Below are 21416 nucleotides of genomic sequence, written 5' to 3'. Positions count from 1 at the left end.
TTGTTTTGTCTTGAAACTGTTCTTGTTATGTTTATCCAGTTGTTTTCATTCTCCTTTTATTAAAATAAAACGGGTGAGATGTTGGGGTCCCTTCCCCCCTGCCATGGAGCCCTGGGAGAGGAGCCCTGGGGGGGAGGCACGGGGTTTCCCTGCCCCTGGTCAGTCTCATTTCCCATTGGTTGGTTTGTGTTCCCTGGTGTGGCCAAGGACCCTCGGGTCCCGTGACTCCGGGGTTCCTGAGCTGAGCCCCGGCCATGCGGCTGGAGAAATAAACACCTCTGAAACATCTGCCAAGAATCTGTCCATATATACTTCGCTTTCCACGAGACTCCTGGTTTGAAATATGCTTGTTGCAGTAATCCCCACTGCAACATGGAGTCATGTGTTTAGATATGGCATGATATAAACAAGCAAAAAATAACCACAGTACACTGCTATACAGCATGTTTAGTTTTCCAGTTCAACTGAAGATCAAAACAGTATTTTTATAGTTATTGAACAGTAGATATGATTTTCCATGTTACAAAAAATGTCACCTCCACTTGGCTGAATAACTACCAAAAGAAAGAGTTGGTGCAGCAACATATTCCCTAAAAGTAATTAAATGCCAAAGTCCAGTCTTTCTTCAAGCTTTCACCACAGAAGTTAACAAGGGGAAACTAGTGTTTGCTAATGCACCATAATCTGCTCTCCTGCAAAAATACTCAAAGCTGCTGATTCTGTAGAAAAACACTTGTCTTGACAGAGAAGCCTCTCAACTGACTAAAAGCATTATTAAAGGTGGGATAAACAGAATGAAGGCAAATTATTTACTCATACTATTCCTGTGATGAATAGAAGAAAAACAAAGAGGTTAATATGGATACCCAAAGCAAAAAAGTCTAGAGATCTCTCCAACAGATAGGATTTATTCCTTCAAGACAAGGAAAAAATTAACATGCCATGAATAAGAACAGTTCTCTCTTCCAACAGATTCTACAGAATTTACATAAATGATGCAAACAGCTGTAAAACAAATTTTCAGGTTACATATTTCCAGAAAAATTACTGCTATTCTGTGCCTTAAGTATAGTCTTGACCATTAAGTTATTGGGGTTCTTTTTAATTTAAAAAGAAATCCTTGGCTCCTGTGACTGCAAAGAAAATGCAACATAATTGGCATAGGACCTTTCTGTATGTAGCATCCTTTCAGCCTTTGGCCAAACCCAAAATGAAGTATGGTCTACTGCTTTTTCCCCACCATCTACTACACAGCAAGGGGCATGGGGAAGGCTACTGCCAAGGAAACAGTGGCTTTCATTTTCCTGACCAGTGCAATGTCCTACAGCCTTTCTTCCTCCAAATGGACGTTGCTGAAACCCTTTGCATAATCACAATGCTGTTTCTATATGCAGGTATCACAGCTAGCAAGCTGGAACTACCACAATTCTCCATGCATAATTTTTACTGCTTTCCAAATACACAAGAGGGTACGTGGACAGAAATTACGTTACATTAGAGCTTTTTAGGTAGGTGAACATGCATTTCTTCTCATTAATTATGCTTACTAGTTTATACCCGCAATATAATTGTGCGCAGTCAGTAGAAGGGAGGATGCTAGCTAAAACCAACAGCTAAATTCTTATTGTGGTAAACAAAGGAAAATTATACATTCAATAAAATAGCTGATCTATAATATCTTGTTAGAGAAATTTCTGAAGTGTTCAAAGAAATGGAATGTACAGGAGAAATTTGTTAGTTAGTTCCACCAAATCTGAAAACTTACCATTTTATCTAGGTGCTCAATGGATCTATAAATTTCTCCTTGGGATTCATCATAGTAACTGTAACGGAACCTCTGACCTTGAAACAAAAATCACGTATAAAATAAAAAAGGGAAAAATTGTAGCTAAAACACTCCCTAATACTTACTAAATATTTGAAAGTATAATACTTGCAAAGTAGTAATCTTCATTAATTTTATACCTTTTAGCTCCATTGAGGAAATTCTAGGGCAATCATGAAGTAGCAGCCCAGAAGCAAAGTAAAAAAAATACACGATGGGTGTCTATATTCCTAAAGAGAAATCTACTATGTAGAACTGACACTGAAGTATCACTCACTAATTGCCTGTTATTGCCTTGGAATCCAATTCTACCAGTTAAGAAATAAAGCAACATTTCATTTTGCTATCCCTCTTGACAAAGTCAACCATGGAGTCAGGCTACTTCTGCTTGCACAACAATAGCCACAGTAAATGAAGGTTAAAAGAAAAAATTCATGATTATTCAATGAGCAGTTCTAGATGGATCATTAGCCACAACAGGACCAGGTCATTCTTATATATACTTCCACCTACTCCACAATTCAAAGACAAGTAAAACTTGCACTTAATTAAGTTGACCAAAGATGACAATGGAAAAAAAGGAAGAAGGTCTGTTGTGTAACGTATCTTTCTGAAGCAGTCCCTTTTCCAGCTACTATCACATTTAAAAGAAAAATAAAATTATGAAGCAGGACAGAAGTCAAGGCTTCTGGAGTCTTTATAGCTCTGCCACCAAGATGAACTGGGGTGAATTGGCATAAATAATCCATCTGCTATCTTACCCAGCAGTAAAATATACAAAACTTATTTCTAGCAGAGGAATGTGGCCAAGCCCTGTGAATTTTTAGCTAATTTGTTTTGAAAGTTGTTTTGAGGTGCTTAAAAGAAGAGTAAAAAGAGCAAGCAACTTCAGACAATTATTTCATTGCAACAGTAAAGAGATGTATATAAACCCACACACCTTCACCATTTATTTCCTCCACTATACTGAAAACACATTACCACATCAATATTTTTCACCTATTATTCCAGATTTTAAAGTCTTTTTTAACTTTACAAAGGCATTTAAGTTGCAAAAATACATTTACCAGAAGTTTAAATGTTCAATGTTTAATAAAACACATTATTTTAAAATAGCTACAAAATATTCAATATATAATGAGACATGAAACTTACCCCAATGGCAAAAGTCAGAAGAAACCACAAAGAGGTTACTAGGATCAGCTAGGTATTTACTGAAGAGTTTTCCAAATTCCTGCTCTTTTGACTCACTCAGTGCTCCGACCAACACAGGAATAATAGTAAACTCATCCTTATGGCTTATAAGCAAGAGAAAAAAGGTTGTAATTCAAGTAACATCTGAAGATCTTTTTAGGGCTTGCTAATTGAAACAGCAGAATGTTTAAAAGTTAAAAATGTTTATTTGACGATAGTAATTTGGTAAGGTCATAGTAGGATGTGGTTTTAGAACCACAAAGTACTTCAACTTCAGAAAACACACACCCCCAAAATCAGTATTTCTCCCTGCTGCAAAGTGAAAACACCAGGCAAACAAAAAGAAAAGACATAGTGAAATCAGGAATGAAGTAAGAATTAAATTCTCCCTGTACAGATGCTGTGTGTTGGGTAATTCGCCAAAGTATATAAAACGTATATGAAAATGCTCAACATAGTGCCCAAGTATATACCGATACTCTAGGGAAAATTCAAAACACAATGGAAGTAAGAAAAAAAAGGGGGGGGGATGGGGCATGTGTTGGGGAAGAAACCCCAACACAGATTGACATTTTTTCCTTAAAGATGACAATTTTTATTTAAAGCTAACATCTGAAACAGTAGCTATAAACACACCCTTAATTTCAAAATTAGTATTAAGGCTCCGAAGAAACTTAAAATCCCACAGAAAACTATCTGAACTTCTTTCAGAGCTGCCTTACAAAAGTGGGGAAAAAAATCAGTTGTTGAGAAAAGTTCATGAAGACATGTCTAATATTAACTCTATTAAGGCAACCTGTTATAAGAGGTGTTATAACTTCATCATTCAGATGTTTGCTCTGCTCACAGTTCCAATTACAGCAGCTTATCCTAGTCTCTGACCCGCTCCTTACCAAAATTTTTATTGGGGGATGGAGGAGTATGAGCATTATATACACTATCAGGCCTTCTATGCCATAAAATGTATTATTATTTCCTACTGGACTTCACAGTAGCTCAAACATTTATGCACATAATGTTCATTCTTGTAGAAGTTATTAGCCCTAGTACCTTTCCATGGCTTTAGCAGTATAAGGCAAATGCATTTCAATACTGTGTTCATCTTCGTCTGTTTGTAGGGACATACGCTCAAACATTCCAGTCTTCCACAATTCTCCATAAACTGAAATGAATGAAAGATCAGTTTTTACTACTTTTTTTTTTTTTTTGCTTATTTTTGAAAACCACTACAGGTGCAAAAAGCAAGCTACAGTCTACCTTTATCAGAACATAACCATTATAAAAAATTACTTGCCAAGGACTCCAAGAGCTATCATCATAAATCATTTGTTTCTAAACAAATTCAGGATTAAAATTATGTTGAAGTCATTAAAATATAACCATAATTTATTCTGTTTACAAAATAAGTGTATTAAATCAGCGACCTTATCAGTATATTGAAAAAGATTTTCAGTTATGATACAAAATTAAATTACACAAATAAAATACATTTGAAAATATACAACCGTTTGCCCAGTCAATGAATTTTTATCTTCATAAACTGACCTTTTTTTTTTTAATAAAAATTCATCAGCTGAGCCATTGCTGGATGTGTTACTGTTTAATAGAATTTATTATTGACTGAATCATGAAATCTAGAGACAGCCACAACTGATTAAGTAATCAACATTTGTCAGTTATCTTTTCTACTCTCAAGTGTACTTGAGAACATGCAGAGTCATCTCTACATTTTGAAAATTCTCCACTGGATGAATTCTCCACTGTGCCCCCTTCTCAGCTCCAAAAAGGAATTCTACAGAAAGCAAAACATTTCTTACCTACGGAAATTTCTGCAGGCTCTATGTAGAAAGCCTGAATTTGCTTGCTTAATCACAGTTACAGTGAAACAACACATCTGTGCTAATTAGCACTTCTGAAAAAGATGCTGTATCACTTAGGTATACCTCAAAATATCAAATTTATCTTCACTGCACTTAGTTCAAAAGACTGGTATTTCATGGACTAACAGTATTTAAGTATACAAGTTAACAAGTCACATGCAATAATGCATCCAAATAAAAGCAATATTTTGTTTCTCTGTTATTCCTCGATCAGAAATCAAATTCAAACCAACTAAGGAACGTTTCTTTCCAGCAAGAATACTTCAGAGGAAAATGGAGGTGGTGTTTAATGAGCTATTATTTGATGTAACACTTTTTTAGTTATAAAACCCTGAGGCACACACTCAAAATGGAAAAGATAAGCAAAAATGTAGAATTCTTTACTTGCCAGAAGGAAGAGAGACATTACGGTTATAATGTGACCATGTCTGAAACAACCAGGATCTTTCAGAAGTTAGTTTTTGCTGCACTAAAACCAGATTTGCACTTGTATGCCACTTACAGCAAGGCAGTGCCCAACAAGAAGAAAATCCTCATCACTGTAGTACCACAGTCAATAGTCAAGCCTCAGTTAAGTCCAAGCTTTATCACACACTTACTCTTTTGGTCAATTCGAAGATCATACAGAGGTGTTCTGTAAATGTCCACACTGGAAAGTGCACATCGGGAGAGGGGCACATGATGGGAAGGCCCAAGAATGAAAATTTTTCGGCTACAACAATTAACACAGAAGGCCACAATTTAGACAACTGCAATTGTACAGCAACTTGGCTTAGAGCAACAAGTTTAATAAAAATGTACAAAGTGATACTTTCTCATGGCTACAATAGTTTTACTCGGCTGTCAGTAAGATCACAGATCAATCCGTGGCCCAGCCTTGCTCGGTATCCCAGAAATTATCATGAGTTCAGTTCAATAACACTTCCTCTAGCCTTAAATCTCTTAAGCAGGTTATTTATCAGAGGGTACTCATCAGCTAGAAATTTGCACTCATTTGGAGGCCAAATGATGTGTTACAGCCGCTTAGAACAGATTTTTGAATTCTCTCCTTGAATCAACACAACCTTTGGCTATGCACCTTCAATAAATACATGATCAAATAATGATTATGGGTTTATCATCTATTCAGAGTTTTTCACTTATTTACTTGATTAGCCTTACTTAGGTTTCACTAAATTAAAATTTAGATCCTTCTCAAATGCTGGGTTTATGTTGTTATATGTTAAGGTTTTTTTGTTGTTGCATCAACAACAGGGACTTGGACCTGCACATTCACAGCTTTAGCTGATACTGCAACCTTTTACACGTCATCATGATGTTATTTCATCAAGTCCTCAGTTCCTGGCTCTTGATTAGATGTTAAGGGTCTCCTGCCACAGGACTTACAAGAAAAAAGAAAAAAAAATATAGGCAATTCAGCTTTTCAGATTCAGGATCATATCATCTTGTTTCTGGCACTGAATTAAAGGAGTGGGAGAGACATGTAAAGTTGTGAGGGGTTTTTTTTAACCCCTTACACAGGGAATGCTATAACAAGGTATACTAAAACACAAACTTTCTGCAAAGCTAATAAAAACAAATATCCAAACATGCAACAGTTTAGCTCAAAGCTGAATTCTAAACATCCCATGCAGTAAAATAGCAAATGATCCAGCAAGTTCAACCAACTCCATATCAGAGAACCTAGGGAATGCAGCTTGTTCAGGAAATTTTAGAGAAACTAGGTGTCTGTCATACCATGAGCTATTTTCACATCATTTGCAATAGTTTAGAAAGAACTAAAACCATTGCCTTTGAAAAGTATTACAGCATGTTATCCTATGAACAATTGATAAGCCTAGCCAGTTTTTATTTAGCATTGCAAAATACATACTTTGAGTATATACTGGAGAGGTTTTGAATTTTTGTCATTTACAAAAAACAACACTGGTGTCAGCAGAATATAACAAGAATTATATTCCTTTACTCAAAAATAACTAGATTCATATTTTTAGGGGAAGGCACAGACTACAACAGCATGTTGGGGTTTTTTTTTAATTTTTCTTTTTTTAAACTTGTTAGAAACAAAAGTTCATTTAAAATTATTGGAATGATTAACTTTCACTAACTTCACATATTATATAAACACACTGGTCACTTTCTCCACAGCAGAAGAGAATCCTGGCAGTATTCAGCCCATAATCCTACACTGAAAAACCAATGCAGAATCATGGTGAAGTATTTCAATAGACTTAAAAAAACCAAACAAAACCTCACAACAATAACAAAGAAAAACCCAAACAAAATCCAAAAAAACCCCAACAAAAACAGCTTGGGCTTTTACAAAAGCAGTGGAACACCAGTAATAAACTGTGAAAAGAACATCTTTAATCCCTCCCTTGTAGAAAATTAGTTACCAATAATTTTAACAATATTACTGTTTTCCCCCCTTTTGTAACATCCAATTTGAACATTTACATGTTCAAACAGAAGCAATGCATAGAAGGCCAAAAAGAATACAAAGTTAAAATTTGAGTACTTCAAGCTGTAAGAATGTAACAAGAACATTCCACTATCAGCTGATTGCAAGGGCCCTAAGCTTTGTAAAGAAAGCTGTAACACTCACGTGATATTGGGATCCACTTGTTTGTAAGCATGGGCTGCACAAGATCCACAATAGGTATATCCTGCATGGCTGCAAATCAAAGTGTACAAAATGTTAAGATGTTAAATACTACTTAACATCTTAAATATGTTGATATTAAATGTTAATCTCTTAAATTTATTATTTGTCCCCAGTGAGCTAGAAATTGTAAGAGTGATCCAAAAATCAACTCCTGAAAGAGCAGGAAAGCACTGCTGCAGTACTGATCACACAAGACACATACTTGTTGAAGAACTGGCAGTAACCATTTACTGACTGATTAAAAAACTATCAATGACCACTGAAGAGTCAGGAAAGCTCCAGATCAAAGGACCTTCCCTTACTTGTAAAGGATGCATGCAGACTGCACAGCCACCTGTTATGAGAAGCTCGCGATAATGCCAACAGAGCAGCCAGGGAACAAGGGAGTGGCAAACTACTGGAGAAAGCTCTTCTAACCACACTCCAGTAACTGGACATAATGACAGTAGAGGGGCCTTGGCAAAGAGAGAACTACATGTCACAGCAGATAAAGAGAGAATAAAAATGCTCTGTTGTTTAAGAATATCTCAGTGACAGAATGAATGTGCACATGGAAAGGAGAAGGCAGCATCATGCTAGCTTTTACTGCAGAGAATGAGCTACATGCTTCACCTTCCTTTCCTATCACTCTGGCCTGGTCCTTGCTCAACCTCTGTTCCTGTGTGTGCTCCAACACAATTTATAATCATTTTGACTAGTTGTTTCAAATACTGCCTTCAAATCTGAAGGCCCATTCTCTTCAAGACCATTAAAATGGGTGAAAATTCACTTTACACCACTAAAAGCATTAATTTCAGAGATCATTTGCTCCCAGAGTCCCAGGTCAAGAGGTAGAAAATGGCTCCTGGTCACTTAGCAGTATGTCCACACCACAGCTTTACACAATGACACTGAGAATGATGCATGCTGCAAGCCTTGAGATTTACAGGATGTTTGAAGATAGAAGTTCCCACTGACAGCACTGAAGGATTTTATATGTACTTATATTTATGTATGCTCACACACATCTGTATTCATCCACAGACTGATACCTGGAGCAAGTTATCTTCAAAATGACCCTGGGATTTTACTTCAACATCACTTACCCCACTCATTCTGAAGAGCTCAGAAAGGTACTAACATACATACTAAGGGGAGAAACAGCAGACCGAGACCTCACAAACGGGCAAGGTATGTTATTAGACAATGTCAAAAGAGCCTGCTGAAATGTTCCCACTGCTACAGGCTTCTTCCATCATCCACAAAAATATTAGACATATCTCACTTCACTGGTGGCAAAAAAAGGGTACAATTAACGAAAAAATGTGGTGAGACCACAGGAAGACCTCCAGCAATCCTGGAAAAAGAACTAGACTACATAATCTGCAGCTGAAAGGTCTCTTTCCTGACATTCCTGCAAGAAAGACTAAGGCAGATGTAGGACAATTTCTTCTGCACACGCAATACTATTATGCAATACTTCAAACATTATGACAATGCTATGTTAGCACAGGAAAAACAATATATTTAAGGTAGTTTTCCTAGTGTTTCCTTCCAAATCATAATTACTTGGAATGACCAACATATTTTTGTCATTACATGTCTCAAGTATCTTCCAGAAGTTGAATTCTCCCTAAATATTCAGATGATCCCTATTTCAGCTGTGGACAAATAGCTCAAATAAAACCAAACTAATATAACAAAAGTAAACCATTTTGGATAGTTGAATAGTGTTTAATTACTTGTTGTTTTTAAGCTTTGCTAAATTTTATTCAGGAGGTGGGAGAGATGCAGGAGAGTTGCTTACTTTGTTTTGCGGTTGGGTTTTTTCCCTGTTATTGGAGGGGTTTTGTTGTTTTCTTCATTAATACAACTTCTACCCATCTGACTGGGTCACAAACAAATATTATGTGTGCAGTCCATCACCAAAAGGAAGCTAATCACACATCCAAATGTGCATAGATTTCTGCCATTCTATGCTATATCCAAAACACTTATTTAGAAACCACACAACACTTCTTTGAACTAAATACTAGCTTTTACTGGTTATCAAAATCACTCAAAAAAGAAAACGAGCATGTAACCAATCAAATATTAGATATACTGAACTTCTATTTCAGACTTACGGTGCAATAATGGCTCTTGCAGGTCTTTTTGTGGACTGTACTTGAGAAAGCCAACCTTCTAGCTGTGCATTCAGCTGGGGTCCTGTGAAGAGACACAGAAATACTGAAGCCATGAAAGAACCTAACACACCTCAAGAACTTACAAATAAAGTTCAAAAGTCCAGCAGATTTAAAAGTCATCTTAAACATTAAAGGCTGAGTTTAAATCTAAAAACAAACAGAAGAAAATATGCCCCCCCCAAAGAACCCCATGCAACAACAAAAAGAAACCCCAACCATGTAATGTTGAAGGCTACAGCAGGGAAGTTTCAACCTGGTCCAGGAAGCACATTTACTGCGCATCTAAACACAGTTATTGTTTCTTTCTCTGTGGGGACTAACGAACACACCACTTCACCATTAGAAAGGATGGCTGCTGATTTCAAAAGAATCACTAACAGATGATTGTTTCCTCTTGTAACCATATTTGCAGAATTCAGAAGTACAAAGTTACGATCTTTATCAAGAGAGACCAGAATGACAAGATGACGTAAGACAAAGGCCTGAGATTTGCATGATAGCCAATGGTTATGGTAATAAATCCTTTATTAAGCAAGTACAAGAGCATAATACAAAACACACTGTAACCTGGAAAATCTGTAAATCCACAGGAAAAAGCTAAAAGTAAGAAGACATTATGCTTATCCTAACACCTTAACAACTTCTGATCAATCAACATATACTACAAGTACATGAACACTTTGTCAACCTTGATAACTGGCCAATCCAGAATTTAATTTTTTTTAAACTAAGGTCTGTACCTCAACAAGTAGCAAATATTCTTAATTCAATCACCTGACAGATGATAAAAAAGCCTTTTAGAAATACAACATTAAAAAAACCAAAACCAAACAAACCATACTTAGATTATTTCCCATCACAAGAAAACTTTCTGATGTCTCAAGTCTGGCAAATACAGCACAACATTCTTTCATATTAATGAACACTAAACAAGCTTTCAAGTAAAACTCATCCAGCTGCTATTGTTACAAGTAACATACCAATAACAAAGAAAATAGATGCACTATTTTCAGCTGATACTATGCTTTTGGCAGAACTCTACGGCAGCAGAGTTTATCTGTAAAGTATGGTGCAGCAAGCTGCTTTTCCTCTTCCATGCACACTGTAGATTTTTGTATCTTCCCCCTGCAGGTGCTGGACTACCAACTGCCAGTGTAAGTCAAAACCAAATTAAGTATCTGAAGCCATTTCACAGATAGATTCCAAACAGCCCTGTCAGACAAGGGCTGACAGCTCTCCAAAAGGCTGACAAGAACCACAGAGAACAAAAGAAAAGATGTCGACTTTTTCAGAATCCAATCAATCCCTTTTTGACTATCCCTAATCCAGGGATAGTCAAAAAGCTTTCCCTAGGAAACCCAGGGGTGAAGGGGAGGTGTTGAAGCCACTGGTTTTTATACAAAATTAAATCCATGTGTTTCTTGAAAAAGGACAACTTCTGTAGTTGTGAAGAACCCTACCTTCTTACATGAAGAAAGTATACCATTTTCCTAAGCAGCACCATTTTCCTAAGCCTTCAATTACACCTTGAAAGCCTTAGTTACTGTCTACAACTCTAACAAGGTGAAAGAGTGACACAGATTAACTGCTGTCACTCATGTAATACAGTGACTTTGTGAAATGATGAAATTGTTATAAAAATACCACCACATACCAATTTTGTTCTGCTGCTTCTGTTGCTTGGGGAAATTACAAGCAGCCAACATAGCAGCAGTAGAGATAAGGATAATGACATCTTAGAAAATGGAGGCTGTTGGGGAAGCTAAGTAAAAATAAATGGGTCTCTATTTCCATCCTCCTTCTAAGCTGCTAGAAGACTAACAAACCAGTACTCTTTTACAATATTACCACTTTTATTTGTTATATACTTGAGTGAAGAAACAAATCACCTAAAAAAATTTCTACTCCCTAATTCTCCCAAAATATGTAGAAAGATAAAATACTTTCTGAATGAAGCTCTTTAGGAAGACACTTTTTTCCCCTCCAACACTGACTACCCAGATTTAAACATTACTTTTCCCCACCTGACCCCTTCTCCTCAAAGAAGAGGATCAATAAGCAGCACAATTGCAAAAGGGCCAAAATTTGTTAAGCAAAGGGAAACTCTTCCCCAGCAAAGCACTGTGCTTAGCCTTCCTCCACCCCTTCTTTAGCAAGGATTTTTCACTAAGGAGGTGGTTAAGGCGATTTGTCTAACACCTGGTAAGATCCTAAAATTTCATGAGTGGTCAAATCTGACCAGAACTTCCTGATCTTACAGTGTAGTAGCAGGGTAAGATGGCCAGGTTTGCTTAGTCTGCTATTACAGACACACACTAACAAAGTAACATTTTCTTCCTAGAGGCAGTAAAATAACAGATCTGTACAACCCAAGGGATAAAACTTCTGTCAGAGTTTACTTAAGGACCAAGTAACACATCTGCTCTCAGATTTTTTCCCTTTAATGCCAAGTATGAGGTGCCCATTCAAATAATTAATTTTGACCTAATGTAAACTTTCATTTCAACTTATACTTAACTGCACTATTTTAATAAAACATGCAATCAAATTTCTCTCTCCAGAGGACTAACAGAGAGAGAGAGAGAGAATGGAGAGTACAACATATCCATGGCCTTTTACTAAAAAAAAGAAAAAAAAAAAAAAAAAAAAAAAATCACACAGTACCCACATGAATTGAGGTAAGTAGAGCCTACCTGCAGCTTCCTATGCTTACAAATACTTCAAGGGGGATACTCTAGAACTGTAATTTTCTTGTTACCAAATTAGCACCAACTTTTTCTTGAAGTGATCAGAGAAGTTTTTCTCCCAATTTCTCAAACATGAGAATGCTTAAGGCTAAAGTCAAAATATTTGACTTGGTTATACAAAATACAAATAAACCCACACTATCACAGTAGCTATGCTCTGCCATATGGAATTGTATTATAGTAGATGAGTAACTTCTTCATAAAGTGTTCTATAAGTATGTTTTGTTCATATTTAAATGAAGCTTAACTGGAAAAACAGTCATCAAGACAGCTGCAATAAATATGCATCTCCTTACATGACCAGCATGGGCAGTGAACAGCACTGCCACCCATGTATCCTCTTGCTGTTGTGGTGGGAAGTACAACAGGTCCCAGCTCCTTGAGCCTCAGGTGCAAAGCTCATCTTGAGAAAGATGGCAGGATGAGAGCAAGACAGGTTTTAAGGCTAACCCAGACAGAAGGGCAGAAAACCTTATGGATACAATTTCTGGATGCAACAATCAATATACTTTAGCATTACTACTGTAAGATAAGACCTTTTATTGACCAAAAGAAGGTTAAGCAGCAAAATATGAGCTTCACTGAAGTACGTAACATTAAGATCTGCATTTCAATCCTATGAAGTCAAGTATAAATATAGGTGTGTAACTAAAGATTTCTGACATTATCTGTGGATATTTCACATCCTGTTTTGTTTTGAAATCCAGTAGAAGTTATGCCAAAGTTTAAAACAATTGTAAGCACAGACCAAGTCTCCACCAGGCAAATTTATGGATACAAATACAGGCAGCATTTATTCAATCATGTTGCCTAAAAGGATAACTTATTTTAACAATCAACATTATCCCCATCAGAAAGCTCTAGAATAGAGTAAGAAAGAATCCTTCCAAGTTACTTGCATGTCATTGTTACCCAGGGAGTAATAACAGAACGACATCTGGTAGTGACTCAGCTAAGATCATCACCCCGGTTTACAGCTGTCATGGTCCAGACTTTGTGGGTTAAGCCAAACCAGCACATTCTTTCCACAGCCAACCTCACCTTGTTGGTGAGGCTGAAGTGCTTATATGTCAAGTGTCTACATAATGTAATGGCATTTTGCTCCTTTTCCTGCAGCCACCATTACACATACAAAATGTACTTTTTCAGGTTGGTAGGGAAGGCTCAGTGTTTGCTGTGAATCCTCAGTCTCAGTGAATGCTTTTTTTACTGGAAGAGCATAAACCTCAACCAAAATTTAGAGCAGCACCAGGGAAAACTGCTCTGGTCTGCCTTGGCCAGTTGTGTACAGCACCTGCAGCAAGGTAAGTAATGCTGGAGCACAACAGCAACACTGCAGTCCCCAGCATTCACAGCTCTACTTGACAGCTTTTACTCATCCAAGCATGTCTCCTGCCTATAGGAGCCTTTGAGTCTTCCTCCTTTTAACTACCTTTTCCCATTGATGAAAAAGGTCTACACCTCAAAAATGCTTCTAAAATATTACAACATGTGTGGTAAGAAGCAAATAAGTCTTGTAGAGTGTTAGAAAAATCAAAGTAATAGTGAAACCCTGGGGGCTGGCATACAATTAGTTTAGTAACTGCAACTAAGGGAACTCCTTTCTCCACAATTTTGAAAGTGACTCTGAAACAAATTGTTAGGCAAACTCAATCTGAAACGTGACAGAGGACTAACTAACAGTTAGAATTGCAGAAAGTGTAAGGATTTTTCAAAAAACACAAACACCACTTTAAAAAAAAAAATCTGTTTCTCAATGCAACAAAAGCCAAATCCTTGAATAAATAAGTTTTAGCTATGCAAAGACTAGGATTTGGCAGTAATAAAAGGTGATTTCCAACAACTCATGTTGATGGGCACATTCTCCACTGCTAGCATATACTCTCCTCCAATATTGGTTAAATGGTGAGATCAGACTACAAGCAATGCAGAAATTTACCTATGCAAACAAGAACCAGGGGAAAAATTAAGACACAAATAGAGATTACACCAATGCCACATAAATTCCTATTTATACACATTGTAAGATGGAAGTAAAACTGCAAGTAATGCTTGAATGGGGGAAAATAAAACTGAAGTCACAACAGAAACATTAAAACAGATATCGAAATCTGCTTTGGTGGCAGTTCTTACTTGCATGCCCCAGTTCTCCAGTATTCCACTAGTTCTTGATTTTCCTTTACCGAAAGTTGGCAGGAATTAAAAAAATAAAAAAATCAAATTATAACATTACTCATTAAGAATATCAACCAACATGTAGCTACCTAGCTTCATAAAAAAACCTTGGTACTCAGGTCATTTAGAGATCCAAACAAATTACCTTCTGCTCCATACCTCTGAGAATGATTTTGGCTCTAATAGACACTAAATGTAAATTAAATTTGTGAAAGTATTCACTAAATGATACTTGCAGACCTATTTTAATGATACCAGAACTGCACCAAATGTAAAGCTCTTTTTCAATTCCCATTGTACAGTGGAAGTTGAATCTACATTCTTTTCTTGAAGTATTTTGATTTTGACTATATTTAAGTGATTCAGCTAGAAATAATAGCCTAGAAATTTTATTCCAAATTATTCCAGTACACTTTTTCAGCATACAATGCTAAATAATACAGTCTGCATATTATTGCTGTTTTCCATGTTTAATTCATAAAAGAGTCAGTAATGACACATCCAGTTTCTCCATAAAAAGCCTAAAAAAAGATAAACTACCAAAGGCAGAGAGATATTACATTTGGTATTTAACACTGCAAAGCAAATACTTGATGAATTTGTAAGACACTATGATTAGTTGTTCACAGATTGCAAGGTAAGAACTTAACAGCTGTATTTGTAATGCTTCAGCTAATGTCACAACATTAAGATTTCATGATCAGTACATTAATTATCCTGCTATTGCAGAAAGCTCTCTTCACTACAAGAGATCTTAGAATTAATCAAACAGGAAAAGACCTTTAAGATCATAGAGTCCAACCATAAGCCTAACACTGCCAAGTCTACCACTAAACCATGTCTCATTTCAGTGACCCCCCCCCACATGCTTTTTCCATGTTTTCCTGGATCTATTTGTCTATAACCATCTACAAACAACACGATGATTCATTACTTTTCCATTACATTTATGAACGAGCTGTGATGAGTTATTCCAATTTTCGGGAGTATGCCAGGATTCCTGGCACACCACAGTAAACCACTTTCATAGACTTATGACACAGAGAACATCTTCCTCAACCCCTCGTCTGCATTCCTAGTCTAAACCACACACAGAGTCACATGCGATTCCCTTCTGACCTCTTCAGCTGCTGCAGACACCCATATCCAACACACTACAGAGAAGAGTTTCTGCCCTAAGTTAAGGTGGGATACAGCCATGCAGGTCAGTGAACATAGCAGCACTCAGAAACTGCGGGCAGCAGGCCTGGTGAATGAATTACACGTATTCAGCAACATCACAGCAAAGCAGAAACAGCTGTAACTGATGTACACTCTTTTGCTAATGCTGATGAGAAGTTCCAGCTCATGCCAACAAGCATATAAATGCTGGGATTACAGCACTATTCATTAAAACGAACAGTCATTCTCACATCACTCTTCAGGGCCCCCAAGCCCCAGAAGGCACAAATGAGAGCAGTTCTATCTCAGAATCACACTGCTATTGCATCTTGAAGCTGCCTACCTCGCAGAGCTACTAACAGAGTTAGTGGGTTTTGGCATCAGAAAAAACAGTATTTGGTACAAAGGCAGTAAAAAAGCATTCATGCCGATCTTACTGGGGATTACAAAGGAATAGAAGAGGCTGCAAACGTGTGAAAACAGTGGCCAACTTTGAGGGAAGTGCAACTTCTAAACTGATCATTCACGGCACACAGTTGCCTTTTCATTTATTTTCTGATCTGCTCAAGTTCTTCAAAATATTATACTTTCCAGCTGATCTACACACCATCATGAAGACTTCCCCCCAAAACATAAGGCTGAAGCATCCCTGGCCGTAAGACAGCCAGTTATTCGACAGCTCTGGCATTTCTTGTCCAAACAAGTTAGAAGTGTAATCCTTACAAATGGTAGCAACAAGATGTCAGTGCCTCCCTCCTTTGGGGTATGGCAGCTATGGCAGCAGAAAACTCTGAACGCAAGTGCACCATTAGGTTTAAAGCCTCTTCAGATATTTACTGGCCATTTACTTGGCTCATCGTTAAAAAAAAGAGCTTTGAAGACAGTAAGTGCAATGGTGTTTCAAGTCGACACAGCAATTACTCTGCCAACTCACATTTGCATTAATAAGCTTATGGAAATGAAAGTTCTCCTAGTTCAAACAAGCTGGCACAGGCTAATAGCACGCCTCTGCCCACTATGGTTTGGTCAGAGAAAGCATAGAAATAAACCCTAACTAATAGAACAACAAACTTGTTTTGCAGGGCAAGTTTCACATGTAGTATTGTTATTCTCACACATTCTCAATTTGATTTTACTCCTGTGACCTGGAAGAGCCTACTAAAAACCTTCGTTCTTTACCTGTATCACCATGCCACTAACTGGGGAAGAGCTGAAACAAGAACTCTTATCACACACTTCAATAAAGAGCAGCGCAGTATTCAGTTAGCACTTCCAGGGGCCAGATGAGGGAGGCCAGCTGCCAGCCAATAAGCCATGTTCAGCACCCTAATGTGTGACATCCCACTTGTCATGGCATGCTACAGAGGGAAAAAAGATGCACAAATCTAATGCTTATTTCCATTTCAGGAGCATATGGATTGATTTCCCACAGCACTAACTGCCCAGCACTTACCGAATCTACTCTCATCAAAGAATAAACATGCTATCCTGCATACAGTCCATGCTCAGGATAGCATGTCATTTCCACTCTATTTCATCTGCTCCTTTTGTATCTAGGAATGCATCTGCCTGCATTCAAAGACACTCAAAATTATGCCATTTTTGTTTCAAGTTGTCCTTAATCTTCCTCTTCCCCCTGCTGGTTAAAAATCAATTTCTCAAGAGGTCTGGATACTAGGTGGTTGAATTAATACAGCAGGACTGGGACTTTATTCCAAAAATAAATATGAGTGTACTATTTTTAACCACACAACAGTGATATTTTCTTTTTTTTTTAAACAATCTATATGACAGCAGTGCAACAGGGCGATATTTTTATTTACGTTGTATGCTCTTATCCAAATGTTGCAAGTGTTTTCAGTGGCCAGCATGCACCAGGCTGCTAGTCCACAAAAGCAATGGCATGTCATATACCATTAACTTTTTTTAAAAAGCAGACATGTAGATCAAGGTCTACAAATAAAGAATGAGGTTTTTTAGAACAGTGGCCTACTATCAGCAATGGGCATAGCACCATTTCAGTTTGGAAGCTTGGTTGTAAAGCTTCCCATACTCAGTGGTGCTGCTAAGTAGGAGGAGGAACAACTGACCAGACTTCACTATTCTATTTGCTGCCAATCAAATGTTCCAGAGGTACACATCTGAAGGTCATTAAGGTGCTGCACTGACTGGTGTGGAAGGAACATTAACTTCCCCACACCAAGAATTCTAGAGAAAAAAGAGATGACAACTGCTTTGGTTAAAATTTTCATACTGAACTCACCTGCCAAAACTTCTTGAAAAACTTAATTTTTAGATATTTTTTTTTTTTTGTTACAACAGCGCACAATGAAGAACACATGGGAAGTTAAATGCTAACATCATGGTGAAGTCCATCTTCCACGTCTTGCCCCCTTTTCACCTCTACTGAGTAGGAAGCAGTGAGCTTTCTCCCTGGGACCTAACTTACCCTCTAATACCAAGTTGCTTACTTAGATGCAACATTCTAACATGTGAAGGTGCCTAGATGTGCATAATTGAACAGCCAGTCTCACCTGCTCTACAGCATTCATTAGCATCATGCAAGTAGGTGGCGTATTCATACTAGAATGTAGCGCACGTTTACATTTTCCAGGGCAGAACCTAAGGAGTGCGTATCCAATGGCTGGAGAAAATAATGGAGCAATGGTCTACTTTCAGCTGAAGCAATTGCTGTCCCATAGGAATGAGCAGCCTCTAAAGACAAAAAGTCGTATTTCTTCTAAACCCTCTTATATGTGTTGCATTGACCATCCGTGAAGAATAGCACCTCCCTCTTGGTTGTGGCTTCACCTCTGATATTACTTCCACTCCCAGAGTGCAGAGGAGACTGCTAACCCAGTTTAAGAATATCCTCTGACCACAAAAGCTAGACAGCATTACAGATCCACCCTTTGTCTTCTTCCCCCTCAGCTGGCTTTGGTCCTTCTTTCCCAGAGCTGACTTCCACAGCCAGATTTCAGAGACTTTTTTTTTCAAAAAATAGCAACGGGTGCTTCACATTTGCAGGTCACACCCTCCCAAATCCAGGATGCCATGCATCATCCTGGATGGTGTGTTGATGTTTTAGCCCTAGGTACCAGGCACCTCAGGATAAGTTGCCACTTAAAAACCTTATCCTCACTCAGCCCCTTCAAAAATGTTTTCAGATGTAATGATTTTGAACGTATCTGCCAAAAATCACATTCCTCATTACCCTTTCAGATGGGTCATCTAACTACAGAGCAGGATGAGGGTAGCCAGGGCATCCACTCACCCTCTGTAATCAAACTCAGCTCTGTAGAAAGAGAGCAGTTGGGAGGAAATGGGAAGCTTAAATGCTAACCAGTTTATATATAACACAGCAAATCGCTTCTGGGCCGAGACAGGAGCGCCAAGAACAGAGGAGGTAGGAGGACTTGAAAAGACAATCCCCGGAGAACCATGGGAACACACCAAAGAACTATCACAATTCAAACTAATCCCTGCCTCAGTTCCAGCCTTGGAGCTATGTAGGCTGAAAACACATGGTAAAACCCACTTTATTCAAGCAGTACAATTGAGGAGCCTGTGTTACAAGTTTGATGTAGCAGCTGACATGTGAGTCTGGCCTGAAATACAGGAAGATTTTAAGTTAAGTCTATGACAAACACATAGCCTCGTGGTCCTTGTTTGTTTTCTCTCAAGTTTTGATGGACCTTCCTAAATGGGACACAAAAATTAGCTTTCAAGCTACAAATTGTCCTTGCTGAACAGGCACAATTCCTGCTCTCACATACCCAGCGTAAACAGCAGAAGAGAGTTCTATAGCAAGACACATAATGCTCTTTGTTCATTTAAGGAAAGACATATTTCCAAAATCCCCAGCTTATGCAACATCAACCACTTACCCCCACCATAACACTGTAACAATTTAACTTGTCACAAGTACAGCTGTCATAATTCATTATTACAACATGATTCAGTTTTGGGGTTTTTTTTTTCATGCAGTGTGTCTGGGCAACCATCCCACATCTCCTCAATAAGCAGCTGCCAGACGGCTGCCCAAAAGCAATGGCAATAACATGCTTTTGGATGTCCTACTACAAACAGCTAGTACTGGCCAAACTAGTCACACACACTTACCAAGCTGTAGTCTAACTAAATTATGCACTGAATTTTTCTAGAAAAGAAAACAGTCAAAGACAGTATCCATGCCTCTTGAATTATTTTTAAAAAATTAAAATTCTTATTTGCAAGTATCCAGTAATAATTTGATATTAAGTCCAATACCAAGCAAAGTACAAAATTTGTGTGTAAGGTCATGTAGCCATTCCATATCACAGATCAGTTTTCTGCCTTACTCATAAATGAAAATATAAATAGAACAACCAACGTGGTTACCACAAAGCTTCAGTGTTTTGATGTCTTTGCACATGTGTAAATAGATACCTTTGACATGATTTCGTATATTTTCTGTAAACAGAGAACTACCTACCTTTCTAGATCACTGGAAATAAATGTAATTGCAAGCTGCATGAAGATTTGAGGCCAGTTTTGTAATGGATACAAGATTATGTTTAGAATATTAAACTCAGAAGGAAAACAATTGTCCTCTATTGTTGTCTCGAAACTGCCTACCCACCATTTGAAGCCCAGCTACTTATCACACAATCCACCTCTTCCTGTGTTACCCTCCCCCCTGTATTTCTTTTCTTCCCTTTCATTTTTTGCCTCATACCTCGTTCATCAATTTATGGAGGAGAGAAGTGTATGACTTTTCACATCTCATTCTTCTTAGACGTTAATTTAGGATCCTGAATGCAACACTTTAATGTTTGGGTTTTTTTCAACTGCATCCCTCTATTCCTCTGAACTGCTCATTACAACAGCCACTTGTTCATCTAAGCTCGTTCACCTGCAGTTTTGTAATCATCTTTACTCCTGAGGCCAGTAAAAGCACATCCCTTACAAATCGCATTAACAGCTCTGAAAATACAAATGTGCATCCTTTTCAGAAAAGCTGTTCTGCCCCAAAACCGACCAAAACTTATTTCCAAGCATGTGTGCTACCAAGCCATTATTACAGGTTTCTGCCTTCTTTTTGGCGTGGGCAAGGGGAGCAGTAGATCTCCCTTCAGTGCACCACGTTTTTCTTCTATTCTTCTGCAAGTACCACATCTTTCTATGGACAGAACCAGTCTGCGCTACTGCTTAGTAACTTTTCACGCCCACTAAAGAAAGCGCTTGGGAAGGAAAAATAGAAGGTCTTCTTAGACTACAAAAAGAGAAATAAATCTCCCTCTTTTCACACCTCGACAAGAAATAAAAGAAACATCCCTCTTTTCACCTGCCTTCTAACCCCAGACAGGCGGTATTTTCTCATGGAATTAACAAAACAAAAACGCCCAGGAGCAGCTGAAAATACTGAAATCCGTTCGCGTGCTCTGACGAAGCGCAACACTCGGTGCGAAGCGCAGCCACGGCTTGGCTCTATAGCCCCACTGCCGGAGCTGCGGCGAGGAGCGTCTGCCGGGCAGGGCAGGCACACGAGGCGCAGAGGAGGGCCCGATCCATCGCCAGGCATGAGCAAACGCCGCTTTCCCCCGGGAGGGCGGCGCGCCCGCG

At 38.1% G+C, this 21416-nt stretch overlaps 1 protein-coding gene across 2 annotated transcripts in view; it reads right to left on the bottom strand.

The window, feature by feature from the left end:
- MEMO1 (mediator of cell motility 1) overlaps positions 1-9797 on the bottom strand; it is an 18311-nt gene extending 8514 nt beyond the window's left edge. Inside the window, exons 1-6 of one of the 2 annotated variants that reach the window (XM_017740109.1) lie at positions 9670-9797; positions 7505-7573; positions 5499-5611; positions 4070-4181; positions 2981-3123; positions 1766-1842 (exon numbers count right to left, since the gene is read on the bottom strand). In XM_017740109.1, the coding sequence (XP_017595598.1) occupies positions 1766-1842; positions 2981-3123; positions 4070-4181; positions 5499-5611; positions 7505-7573; positions 9670-9782 (627 nt within the window). In that variant the 5' untranslated portion in view covers positions 9783-9797. Of the gene's footprint in view, positions 1-1765; positions 1843-2980; positions 3124-4069; positions 4182-5498; positions 5612-7504; positions 7574-9669 lie in introns of those variants that run through there. The other variant, XM_017740115.1, reaches the window with a different exon arrangement.
- Positions 9798-21416: the final 11619 nt, after the last annotated feature.

This window comes from Corvus brachyrhynchos, unplaced genomic scaffold (genome assembly GCF_000691975.1).
Source record: "Corvus brachyrhynchos isolate BGI_N302 unplaced genomic scaffold, ASM69197v1 scaffold31, whole genome shotgun sequence".
NCBI classification, from domain to species: domain Eukaryota; kingdom Metazoa; phylum Chordata; class Aves; order Passeriformes; family Corvidae; genus Corvus; species Corvus brachyrhynchos.
This window is presented reverse-complemented; position numbering and strand designations above follow the sequence as displayed.